Source organism: Colletes latitarsis, chromosome 10 (genome assembly GCF_051014445.1).
Source record: "Colletes latitarsis isolate SP2378_abdomen chromosome 10, iyColLati1, whole genome shotgun sequence".
NCBI lineage: Eukaryota > Metazoa > Arthropoda > Insecta > Hymenoptera > Colletidae > Colletes > Colletes latitarsis.
Window position 1 is genome coordinate 13,754,331 of NC_135143.1, and position 14,110 is coordinate 13,768,440.

General features: G+C 39.9%; 1 protein-coding gene across 17 annotated transcripts in view; it reads right to left on the reverse strand.

Moving 5' to 3' along the window:
• The window catches only part of Bru3 (CUGBP Elav-like family member bruno 3), a 714,599-nt gene that overhangs the window by 74,418 nt on the left and 626,071 nt on the right, over positions 1-14,110 (reverse strand). For 15 of the 17 annotated variants that reach the window (XM_076775070.1, XM_076775069.1, XM_076775081.1 and 12 more), the window contains one exon: positions 5,630-5,678. In XM_076775070.1, coding sequence (XP_076631185.1) covers positions 5,630-5,678 — 49 coding nt within the window. Of the gene's footprint in view, positions 1-305; positions 998-1,019; positions 1,092-5,629; positions 5,679-14,110 lie in introns of those variants that run through there. The other 2 variants (XM_076775076.1, XM_076775077.1) reach the window with 2 other exon arrangements.

The following is a 14,110-nucleotide window of genomic DNA, read 5'->3' on the forward strand; positions in this document are numbered from 1 at the left end:
AAAAAGGAAGCTATCTGCAACATACGGCCGGTGGACGCTCTAAGATGATTTCGCTTTTTCCACGTTCGTCGTGTATCCAACGTGTCCTGCCTCGAAAAGCCAAACGAACGATCGTTGTGAATTTTGCAAATTAAGGACGAATCCGCGAGAATCCAAGAGCGTCCACGCAGATCCCGCCGTAACGAGGTTTTCACAATGTGATAACGCCGGTGCGCAATAACTAGAGCAAAAAACACGAACGACAAGTTTACGGCTACTAGGTAAAGGTTCACGTATGTGGGCACGCACAACATTATTTGTAATACCTTACAGTGTACCACGCTGTATTGTTCGTATACTCCGTTGAAATGGATCAGGAATGGCTGAACGGTGTTTGATAACGGAGATAAGGTTTACGATAAAGACGCGTCGAGTTACATATTTTCTTTTCTAAAATCGAACGAACAAGACGCGTTTCGAACAGTCCGGAACGGAATTTAGATTTTTGAAAATTGAAAGGCAAAGTGTGTAAAAATTGTAGACTTTAGTTTTAATCGTTTTAACGAAACTTGCGTCGAATGAATATCTCTCTCTCTATATATATATATAAAAAAAAATGAAGAATAGGAATGTCGAAGTTCGACAAAAGTTGCACGATCGGGATAATTTAGTTCAGGATTGGACGTAATCTTTCCATGGTATTCGGAACTTAGATTCTGTTTTTATTCGAAGGGATGTATCACGTATATATACGTATATCGGTCGCGTGTCGGGTTAAAAAATTGGACCGAGTGTCGGGGAAGGTGAAGGAAGTTCGTAAAGGAAAGTCGGGTTTCGTGGGTCAAACACTAGCGAGCAGCAAAATGAACTTTGCGGCGAGCTGTGCTGGCTGAATCAGCGGTGATGGCGTGATGAGAGAGAAAAATTCGTTTTTTCTTTCTTTTTTCTCTTATAGAGGTTCTCCTTCTGCCGATTTGCGGAGAAGAAGAAGAATAGAGGTACTGGAAGGAAGCTAGCTATCTCCTGGAAGTCGAAGTTACCTTCAGCGGCCGCCACCGGTGCCTCCTACTTCCAGAAGATGGCACTGGTGCTCCCGTCGTCCATCATGCACTCTGGAATACAGAACAGAAAAAAGAAATGCCATTGGGCCCAAATTATACCATTCGTCGTCGTCGTTGCCTACATGTATCCTCCCGAGACAAGACATTCGGTATGCCCTCCCTGCAGAATTTTCATTAAATACTTTTTCATTGGCAGATTTAGCATGATCGCATGGTGCGGCGTAAGTCTTTTCTTTCCGTCGAGCGGCCATTTTGACCAGTCGCGATACACGTGATGGCAGACAGCAAATTAAGTCGACAAGTACTGCTCGACGAAGAAACTACTATTATATGCGTTGGTGATGATGAAAGTAGCCTAAATCAAGTGGTCTTTGTAGTATTAAAAAATTTTATTATGGGTCTGTTATTAAACTCTTCAGACATCTTATACTTCAACACTAATAACTTTGGAATTTTTCTGGGAACGATTTCTTCGTCTCTTGATTTTTCTATTTTATGCATATTTTAGATTCTGTTTATTATAGCTTCTCCCTACTTTCTGGAGTCGTCTGATATCACTTGTGCTTGTATTATTTATTCTCTTGTCTTAGAAGCATTGTTCATTACGTAATTTATCATGGTACAATAGAACACAAGTTTACCAAAATGCACTACCAACGTCATCAAACTTCTCTAGATTTCTGACTCGGGCCATTTTCATAACCACCAGTACATATACAGTACATAAGTTCTAATTTAACCATTCATATTCATTTATATATCACAGCAACAATTAACTAATTTCAGTGCAAGAATAGTTGAAATTTTCAGTTCGGATAAAAAAGAAAAATAAGAACGAAAGCCAGAAGAAATGGCTAATAATTTATTTCCGATTAAAAGTTCCTTAATGGAAATAGCCTCGTTCGCTATCGTATTTCGAGTAAGCGACCGGATCCTCGCATTAACCGGGAGTCCCGAAGTTTGCGTAGCGTAGTCGTCAGCGAGGATTTCAATCGGGCGTAACTGTTTTATCACAATTTTACATTCCACGGATAACGCGGCGGCGGTTCGTGATTTCGATTCACCGCATTCCCCGCGTGAATGAACTTAATGACGCGTTCTCGCGAGGTTATGGAGATGCAAAATTGGCGAACCGAGTTAAAGGTCGTCGTCGCGAGTGCTAGACGCGAGCTCATTCCAGTAGGTGACCCGACTCGCGCCTTCCTGCTAGGCTCCAAGGTACATTTAAGGATTTGTCTCGGGAAATTAGATTTTCGCTTGACTTGCAGCCTCGTTGCATCCCCGTTCTCCGCGGATTCTTACCCCTTGGTCCACCCTTGCTCCTCGTTCTCCGTCTACGTCTTCCTTCCCCTCCCTCCCAGGTTCTTCACTTTCTCACACTTCCTCACACTGCTATTTCTTGACAGGGAATTCTCCTTCCTTAAGACCCCGAGTACTTTTCATCGAGCGTTCGTTCCCATTGTCGTGCCAGGACACCGTGGGGACCAAGAATTGGACCTTTGTCGCTCGAGCTAAGTGTTAACGCGCCCTTCGCGTTCCCTTTCCCGGTCAGGGTCTCCGAGAAATCGAGGAAGGAATTAACCCTTGGGAAATTATCTTCTCGCTGGACACCGAGAACAAAGCGAACATTTTGTTTGACGCTCTTGCTTCCTTTCCTCGGCACGGCTCGCTAACGCGGCGATCTTTCCTTTTCTTCCGCCTTTAAATTGGTTTTTGTTCTCATCCTACAATTCCCCCCCCCCCCCCCCTGTTAATTCGATCAAGGCGGCGAGGGAAAATTATATTCGGAAACGAAGGACGTTGCATTCCTGCGATATTCGATCTTATTGTATTTATTGTACGATACTTTGACCTGCAATTTTGTCACAGAAATGGAAAATAATTGGCATGGAATGTTGCTTTCTGAATTAACAATGTTTCACGTGCTAAAACAGTACACTTTTGCGAATAATTCTGATTCATAAAATATTCTAAATTTCGGTAGAAAAATCTTTTACGTCACACAAAATTATACGTTACAATTTTATTTTATCTCCATTTAATAAAGCATGGCCCAGTTACTGAAATCACTGATATCTGGGAAAAAGTACATTTTTAACTTTACATATATTACAAATGATTTCCCTACTGTGATTTAAAATGTTTCATAAATTCGAAAATAACCCAGTGCATTGTTTTAGTACATGAGAAACTGTTAAAACCAGCACAAAATTACATTAAAACATTTTCTGTTAAATCGTTGCAACATACACGAGCTAATCGCTCGTTTTCGTTCAGACTGTCGAAGATAGATTTTCAGATGTAGCTACAATGTCGATGGCTTACAATTAATCGTACAAACGCATATCCCAACAGATTTCCAAAGTTCTCTTTCTCGATAACAAAAGGTCGTGCTTAATTCTATATTTCCAGATGAAAATTCATTAAAAAAAAAAATTGTTTCAAAGACGAGAAAAACGTCTGTAAGAAAAGAATGGGGAACACTGTGCGTTTCGAGGGGTCGAGTATCGTCGAGCAACAATTTAATCTGACGCAAATTCTTGCTTAGCGATGGAGAGGTCGTTAAGCAGGCTCGTAATTACTGACCCATACGTAACTTTATCCCGGTGCCGTTTCTATTTACGACATCGTTTCCCATCCTGCGAAGAAGCACGTCGTTCTCTCATAATCCACAAGGATTTCTCGCAGGAGCTTCGGACGAAAGCGTTTCGTGTTACGTCGTCCAACTCAAAGTTGGCTGCAATGAAGGCAACCTTCGAGAGCCTCGATATCCCGGGATACGTTTATCTGCTTGAACATAGTAGGGCGAGTGATGGCGGCGGAAGCAAGGTGACTCGCCGAGGGATCGAAACTTATCTACTTGCTCAACTAGCTTCGGTACAGCGGCCGCCATTATCCACTTGCGCGAACTTCGACTACCCTTGAGCTTGAGCAACTTCCGCCCAGAGATACGCATTTCTCAAATCTATTTCCATCGCTGTACACTTAATTCTCCTGACTCTTGCGAGACAATTGGACGCGTTCGCGTTTAAAAGACGCGAGAAACCCATCCGGAAGCCACTCTGCATTTCATGTACCAAAATCTTCTTTCTAATTTATATTTTCTTCGGTCCTAAATTCGACCCACGCGAGTCGAGAATGAAATTTCCACCCTTCTTGCTAATTTATCATATATTTTTCGACCAGTGTACGGTCGTTCGGTATTAATAATGTCACGATCGAAAAAGAATTAATTCAGACAGCTCTAACGATAACGTACGAAACTCTAAATAGAACTCTCGCGGTTAGATCGGTCTATCCAATCTTGTGCTCAATAATATTCTAATTAAAGTTTGTTGTTACACACACGCGACGTTTACACGTATCTGTCACGTAAGACATTGAAAGCAGAAGCATCGAGTTTTGGACTATTCCTGCTGTAGCCACGTCAAACCGAGGCTTTGTGGGGCCATACCGAGACAGGAGACCGGAGATTACAATGGCATCTGTGCCAGATTAGCGTATGAATTACGGTCCCCTTCATCTAGTTCCCTCGCTCCACCCCGAAACTCGCTCTTCTCCTTCTTCGATGCCTCTCCTTGAATATCTGCATTGGATCAAACTCAATGGATCGTTTAGGGTCCCCCACTATGTATCACGCCAGACGCAACTTCGACTTTTACGCCGTTTTGGCTTCATTTTCTGTTTTGAGACACCGTGCACGCGAAGAAACCAGACTATCGATTCCTAACAGTGTGCCAGGACAGACCAACGTGTCGTAAAATTTTGGCAACGAGTCTAATGTATCGTGTAACCTTCGAAATTCTTGCTACAATTATTCGAGATCAAGTACTATCCCGCTTTTTAGGAAGATTGGAAGCGTTATACATTATCAAATTCACAAGTTTTATTTCGATAATGAAACTAACAAATTTGGTAGCTATTTATATATCGAGCCAACTACTACCACATCCTTTAATTTACCACACTCGATTGTTCGTTGTTTTATGAAGTTTATACCGTAAGATAGAAAACATATCGTGTAGATTTTCATTGACATTTAGCAGCACGTAATCCGAGAATGATGGAAAATTTGCGCGGAAACGAATTTTTTCGGGACGTGCTTTTTTGTGTTTGCTCGATTGAAAGTTACGTATGAGTTGTCAACGTATATTACCGCATGTTTCAGTGAATGCTTTTCAATTTAATAAAAAATATTGTACAGGTTGCCATTAAATCTGTTACATTTTTTTTTATCGAAGCAGTCGATCAATAACGTCGCCCTTTGTTGCACATACATTTTGCGCCATTAGAAATAAATGCATTACAGTCGCGAACCCGTAAACGCTTTCGTCCATAGTATTTTAATCAGTTTTCCATGAAAAAGCGACAATTTCGATTCGATTTTTTGTTTGTACTTTCAAAAAGTCAGTTGATCTAACATTGTATGATTAATAATAACATGATTAATATTAAATGAGTAGTCGTTATTGGAGACATAATAGAACTAGGTTACAACAGTACTATAAATTTATTTCTTTCGTATTGAATTCTGATCGTATTATTTATATTCGATTACGATATGTATTGGTTCGATTGTTTGTTCTCACCTCCGCGGTTTTCACTGTCCGCCGGCTTCACTTGAATAGGACGGTTCATCTGCAACAAAAAGAAAAACAATTTAGATGAAAAACAGTAGTTCAAAGGGTACACTTCAATATATGCTTCGCATGATTCCATTAAATTTTATATTTCGTTAAACAATTTTCCATAATTACTAGTAGACTGAATAATATAATTTCTTCAACCCTTTAAACTCTACTTTGACTTATTTTCATGGTTATTACAGAGTTAATATAGACTCTCTGACGTGCACATATGCATCGATATTATATTCCAGCATGCATACGTAAGCACACAAATATTATCTCATAGTTGCTGAAATAAAAGCGTACAACTACATTTTCTCACGAAGAAATATCGTTATCAGCCCCGACTCTCGTTATTTTGCGTTGTCCAAACATTCTTGTTCATATATCTCGGTTGTTTGGGCAGGCTTCTTCTGCCGCTGACAGGTTCGATTGTCATAAAATAAGGGCGGTAAATGAAAAACGGTGATGAGGAACGAGCAGAACCTGGGAGCCAGGGACGAGATAAAGAAACATAGGCAGGGAAAAGGTAACCTCCGACCTTATTCCTAACGTTTTGCTTCGCAAGAGCGTGGAACAACGAGGCTCGTTCTTCCGCGCCAACCCCATGGAGTCTTTTGGGCCGCTGCGAATGGGTCGAGATCCCAGAGAACAAATAACATTGTTTATTTGTCGGACGGATCGCGCTACCGCAGAGCGCTCTAGTACGTTCCTGGGGGATGGGAATGCATGATTCATGACGCGGGGGACACAGGTCTCTACTCCAACCCCCTCTTTCAACCCTCCTCTCGCTTTCTCTCTCTTCGTCCCTCTCTGTTCAACCCGGTTATTTTGTCCTCGACATTCTTCTTTTCGTCACTTCGAAACCTCCGTCCCGCCCGTTTGCAAGTGCGTTATCCTGAAAATGGTTTCACGAATTTCGTTTTACATCTCTCCTTCTTTTTCTCACGATCAGAGATTCGGAATTCAACCCTTTGCACTGGTGATTTTCCTCTGATCACCAGCAACTCGAACAGACTTCAAATTAAATGGTACAGTGTTGATGACAATTATTTTATTCGATTGATGTTTGCCTTGATGTCTTGTGGAATTTGTTCATGAAAAAGACTCAAACTTTGTATCTTATGTTTTTCTAATTTAGAAAGTCTTTCGTATAGAATCTCTCATTATCTCTATTTTCTTATGTATATCTGAGTTTTCCATTTCTTTATTTGTTCTTTCATGTGTCATTTAATTGAATCACCATTATAGTGTACGAATACGAGTAGGAGCAACTGTACGTGGACATGCCTGGCATACTGCGTCAATAAAGTTCCTTGTTGGTCTGGTTATCTTAATTACTGCGTGAATCTCGGTCATTATAGGATGTTGCAGCCCCATTTTCCCCTGCAATAATCGAACTTCTGTTGTACAATTATCACCTACAACTATTCTGGTACTCCATCTATAGACATTCGATCATTACTCGATATTTATTATCATAAATCGAGCACTTTCTGCAGTTGAAACAAGGAATTTTGATAAAATTCAAATGTGACATAGTTCACCGAAATTTAGGGACAGGCCGAGGAGAGTTAAGTCATTACTATACCGGTTTCAAGTTTGTTTAGTCTTTTCTAGGTTTCTGCAGCATGAAAAATAAACATTCGTTCCTCGTCGAATGCACAGAATACTTAGCAGCTGATTCAATTACATAAATGCATTGGATAACCCGCCAAATATGGTTTACAAATTTTTTCATTGCTCGACGTTGAAACCTAGTACGCAACGAAATACAGAAGTTTACGCGAGCAACCAGAAAGTCTGTATCAAATATTATTCAACAAACTCTGTCGTAGAAAAAATGAGTGTTCCACTGCACGGAACTGGTAGAAACATAATAATGGACAACTGGTTCAACAGTGTAGAGATTGCTAAGAAAATATGTGAAAATACATACGTGAAAATAGAAAACAAATATCTATCGAATTTCTGCGAGTAAGAAACGGGGAAATTTACAGAACATTGTTTGAGGTTTACGAAATATGTATATGTATATTTTCTATTTCACAGTTCAGGTCGAGGGAGTATGTACTTAGAAAAACAGTTTTGAAAATAACAATCACATTTTGTTTGCAACCAGCGTGTCGTAAATACAACGATGAACCATTTATTGACTTTGTTTCGTCAAAAACATTGCCTCGACCATTGTTTGCTTCGTCGATTCGAGCAGCAAGCAGCTGTGAAAAAATTCGGTTCGCTGAATTTACATCCTGTTACAATATCGACGAAAACTAAATATTTCTACATCTCGTAACTTCATTCAAAATAAGTCCAAACAGGACTCTGGTCGGACTACTTTTAAATATTCGAAATTGAAAGTTTATCGGTGATCGAATAAATTGAATGGAATTTTGATTCATGTTTATGTTCGCAAATTCATGTACGTTTTGCATTTTTCAAGCTTCGAGCTTCGTGCACTCGAACGAATTGAATTTTAAAAGACTCAACAACGCCCGCGCGACTCTGGACAATAAATTTTATCGAAAGTTTGATAATCTGTTGCTTGGCGCGGGTATAATATAGACGAGCACCGTGGCCATCTGTCTTCTGACTCGCTTTTCTGTTTTCATTATGCACTACCTGCCATAAGAATGTTAGGGAGAGAACGTACTGGGGTGGAAATGTACATGGCGACTTGGAAACTTTTTCTTCGTGCATGCAAGTCATGTGACAAGAGGAAATACGTTGTAAGGGTCAGTGCTACGACCGTGCAGAACTCGTGCAAAAACTTGTGAAATATATCCAAAATTTCCGAGTTCGTAGCTCGACCCAAAGGGTGCACTGTTTTTTACATTTAGAATAATATTATCTTAGAAACTTTTAAAAGCCATCGGTCGAGTTTGGATTTATTTTCGAAAAAATAACTGATGAAAAATACGATTACTTGTAAGATCGAGTTTTAAATTAGCCTCGGAACATCGACCAACGCACGAGTAATTGTACTCGCTGTCCAGGGATCAATTTACCCATAACGCAGGTATCGCGTGAATCGTCTTCGAGGGAGCCATCCATCATTACGTGCTACTCAATATTTCATAGAAGCTGTTATTCAAGAGCAGACGACGTTATTAGGGTGGCTCAAAGAAAGAAGTTTGATTTTAGGGAGAACAAAGGAAACTATGAGATAGGAGGCGAAGACGGAGGTAAGCCAACTTTGAGCACCGACCTCTGGTCAGCAAATTAAACTTTGCGTCGAGCACTGGCTATTAGGACGTTTGTTGTTGTCTCGTTGTCAGGAGTACACGATGTCCGTATAGATAACGGAATTTAGATACGACGTTTCGACCATCTCTCTCTCTCTCTTTTGCTCTAATCTCTCTAGGGAAGTTTAACGCAGAATGCATCGTGTAAATGTCACTTGCTACCCGGGGGATCTGTACCAGTCAATAACAATTACTAGACGAGGCTTCCGCGGAACGCATTGCTGGGCATAGACGTGGCGATTAACGTAGACAAGTATTAACTACCGCCCATTACTGGTGGCTTCATTGCGCCCAAATAGTTCCACTTACAATTGATTAACGTACCGAACTAATGTCAGTTAATGATTTCATCGCGTTGACTGACTGTGTTGCTGGATACGGACACCACCGTCGCAACTTTCATCTCCACCATAACATATATACCGAAGTGTATTTCTTATGCCTGTTTGGGATACAGTTACTCGTACTCGTACACTGCAATGAAGGAATATTTTTACCAAATGTTAGTAATGGATGTTCTATTTAAAAAATGAATTCTTCAAAGTATGTTATTTCCAAGTTCAACTTCCACCTCGCTTAGTATGGCGACAAAGTACGCGTAACGAAAACAATCAAGTATTGATTACGTTAAAGGTAGGCGAATTTTTGTGAACATTTGCCATTTCGAGAAAGAATAAAAGGCAAGTTTGTGTTAGAACACCTGTTGCAGTCTCTGTTATATTATAACATGTATTATATAGAAGTATTCTCCATTAGAATAATATTAATCCACTTATCATACTCGCAAGAATAGAATTCGTAGATGATTTGAATATATCGTAATTAAGAAAATCTCGGTAATCAACGAACCAAAGAGACAAATGGAAGTTTAGTTCTCGAGAAACGAACTTGTTGCAACAGGAGTAATGTATTGGTACAGCGTAAACAGTTAATGGAATCGTCTTCCGAACGATTAGTTAAAGGCGTACGATAGATTAATTCGTTTCCAGGTCGCGAATTTAATCCCGTGACGAAGAATATTACACAAGCCGCGCCATTATTTAACGATTTTGTTGCGATCACGTGCCGACCCTTCGATAATTCGTGTCATCATCAGCTCGCGTGCACTTAGAAAATCGATTCCCTTGAGAGACACCACTCAAGATGGATGGTAATAAGTAAATGTGTTTGCTCAGCCCAGAGCGCGCATCACGAGCAATTAATTAAGCTCGATTATCTATGTACATTGCAGGAACCGCGTCGTGCTACTGCCAGATAGATGCTGAGTAATAGCCGTATGCTCTAGGAAACGTACCACGTGGCTTGTTTAATTTCAGTTCGTTAAACAGCACAAAAAAAACAAATACTTTCGATAATCATTTTCTAATAACACATCGTCGATCCACCGAATTAGAGGATACTAATAGAATCGTATCACGCGATACGCTAGATTACAAATTTTGGAATTTTAATTATTAATTACCACTCTAAAAAAAATTCTAACGTCAACTCATCGAGGTATGTTCAGAATTATATAACTTCTAAATACTTATCCCTCAAAATTCAGTAAATAATAAAAGTAGCTAGTCCAAAACTCACGATTAGTTGTTACTTTTTTAACATTATACTCATCAATACATTTTAGAGATCAGTTTCGCTTTGAAAAATCTTTAATATTCTCGTGCTCTTAATCTTCCTCCATATCTATATACTCTCAATTGCTATTCGAAAAGGCCAATTAATCACGGTGCAATGGCAATAATCGATGAATTTTCTCCGAAGCCTACTTTCGGTACAATTTAATCTGTATTTATATTCTTCCTTACGTCGCGCTGGGACAATTCTTTTCTTCGACGGGAAGCCACGATTCCTCAAAAGTCACGCAAAATCCAGATGGTGGATAGGTGGAGGTTGATAACTGCCAAATTGAATTGTGAATGGCCGCTTCGGAAATTGAATAAGCTATCATGCCTGAACCGAGCCGTCGAGCGAAGCCCGGTATTTGACCTGGCTGCGTGCAATCAATGTACTGATTGGAGATAAGGGCTCACCCTGTAGCCCCTGGCATCCTCTCCTGCATGATTTATATACGTACGGTCTTCGCAGGCGATGTATTCATTACTTGATTACCCTTCGGCAAATTTATACCGTCGTGACCGTATAACGAGCAAGATATCGAAATACCTCTTATTGTGCGCGTCTCCAATTTACGAACCGCGTATTCTTGTTTCTATTGTGTCCTACGCGGGAGTAATTAGATCATCTCGTTACTCTTCGACGTTTTCATTTTTCCGACGATCCGTTTTATTCACCGGCTTGTTCTCGTCGGAGGAATGATACGTTTAAAATAAAGAGATCGAGCACTTCTCAGTAAATAAGACACGAGGAGGAAGACATCTTGACCCGATACGTTAATTTTCTAGTAAATAATTTTCCTGTTTTCTGTCTTAAGCCATTAAGTACCAAATTATTATTTTCCTAAGTGTGATTGAGAGTTTTAATAATTAAGATCTGGCAATATTTCAGTTTAGAAAAATCGTGATGTGTTACGAACGGGGCTATAAAAAATAGAAATCCATTTGATTCGGGTCTCAATTTGAAAAATCAATTTTAATACCGCGGGACAAATTTTTCTCATAGAGATGAAAAGCTCGATCAAGGGTTTCTGCAATGACATTTGGGGAAATTCGTTTCATCGGCACTCGTAGTTTCGGGGATGGCTGTGTGCCGGCAGATACGTGGCTCGAGTTAACTTCAATAATTTGCCGTTCGCGTATCCAGCCGGAAACTGTGCTCCACGAAATCTGTATCCGCGCCTGTGCCGCTAATACGACTAATTTGTCGACTGCTCCAAAAGCAAATGCACTTCTCCCTGCGTTCATGTTGGATGCCGCAGAGGAGCGAGCGATTCGGGCTGTCTCCTATCAGATTACGACTAAATGGATTTCAGATGGGCTAATTGGCGAATTAATTGAAATTCCACAATTAATTGGATCGCCTCGACAATTAATATTTAACGAAAAATCGTACCTCCTGTGCGTTTCGTCAACGAAAGATGATATCTTTCTGTTATCGACGTACACTTTTCTTTACAGGATATTGTGTTCCTTTCTTTTATTTTACTAGCATACTAGGAAGTATTATGTTAACAAGAAAGATTATACAACTTGAAAATTAAAAAGATCGTGAAACGTGGCTTGAATCTGAAGCTGTTCAATAATAATATAAAATCTAGGTGTAAACCTACGATAAGAGTCGTTCTCATTCATTTTTAACTATTCTTTTATTGGACAAAATTTCTTTAGTATACACTCCAATTTTCCTTCTAAACTACTAGATATATTCAGTTCTTTATTCGTGCTCGTTAAAGATATTAGTTCAACTTGTCCAAGGACGTTTCCTTGATCCTTCCAACTTCGTCGTGGATCAGTTTCTTCCTTTCGAGCGTAAGTAGAAAGGTATTTTAAATGCTATTTGTGTGATGGATGATACGGTTAATGTCAACCTTGGTAAATATTCTTTAGAAAACTTTCTACCAATAGAAAAAGACTCGTTCTCCCTTTGAGACTGAGAACTGTACGAAAGTTCAAGTTTACTTCAGCGACAAAAATGAAAACCTCCAAGCTCTCCTCCTAGACACGGTTGTTAATACGTAGAAGATTGACTTCAACTTAGAAGTCTTCCTAATCAATGTCCTCTTTGGTGGAACCTAATATGGATGGGTACGATATATATGTGTGCTGATTAATACACTTGACGTATTGTGCTCTTTTACGGTTTTCAATCCCAATCGTAGCCTTATAAACATAAGCCTTAGAAGAGCATCAGAAATGTTACAAAATTGAATATTTTCTGCTCGTGTGTCTCGTATTAAAAACACAAATTTTTATATTTGTCGTAGTGTCCTCTCGAAAGAATAGAGAAAGAAAATCCTCTCTCCAAAAAGATCTGATTCTGTACAATAAAAAATAGTTTGAACCAGGTTATGTTTAGACTCATTTCCATCAGGAAAATATTATGAAATAAATTATAAAAATATTTAGTCTTTGTTAGTTTCTCAGCGCACATAATTCGAAACTCGCCATAGCGTTATCTCGAGCGCTTTCTCGATTCCAAAAAATCGATTCCAAGATGTACAAACTATGATTATTGTAATTTAATTATCGAAAGACGCGAATTGTGTCGTGGACACCATCGTGGACGAAAATATGTCGTTAGATCGGAAATCACAATCGAGATTAAAAGTTCAGAACGCATTTGCAGCAGTCGAAAGGCTTTAAAACTTCAAGAAGACAGCAAATCTTAAGCAACTAAAGTAACCTCGTGTCCGTAAACTTTGTACGCCCGAGCAATCCGTTGAAAATACATTCTCATTCGATCGTTTGTAAACTTTTAACGTCGGTGTTAAACGACCAAGTTCCCGTTGTTGACGCGACGAGGCTTTCTTAAACTCGCGTGCTAAATTTCTCGAATCGAGCCGCGGACGTTCGTCGAAAAATAAAACTCGCGTCCCTTGTCTAGGCGCGTCAATTATTTCCGCGAGAGAATATGATGCACGATTTCGATATCGAATTTTTTTACACGCCACGCCTGCTCGCTACGTAACACCTATCCGCCTGCCTACCCAATTTCTCACTCTTTTTTTTTTTGCCTCCCTCCCCCCTCTGCTCACCTCCGATCACTTTTTTCCCTAACGCTCTACAAATATTTGAGAGTCGGCTACAGCCCCGTCGAAAGAGCATTCGAGTCGAGTGAGCTTTCGCGTCCCCAGGCCAATCACCGTTCACCGATTGTAATCTAAGCCAATGCCTGGCTGTGCATTAAATGTCAAACGTTATTCGTCCTTCTATTTCGAGACACGGTGCAACGATGACGATGGGCTACGTCGTTTTGATTGTTGTCGCCGGTGGTTTGCCCGATAGATGTTATAAAATCATTCCTGCATGACTTCCGCGAATGCTGGTCCCGATCGACCTCTCGTTTTCACCAAGTTCGCGGCACTAACGAGGCGAAACAATTCATATTCCAGTCGATTTCAACCAACTTTCCACAACGATCTCAACTTGGAGATCGACGCGTCGAAGAACAGATTGGTTGATTCAACTTGTAGATTCTTATTTATAGAAATAATGAAATGCTTTATAGAGGATTGTCTCAACCCCTAAATATATTAATTCGTATCTCTGAGTATTTTTTATATTTTTGCATATTAGGAGTA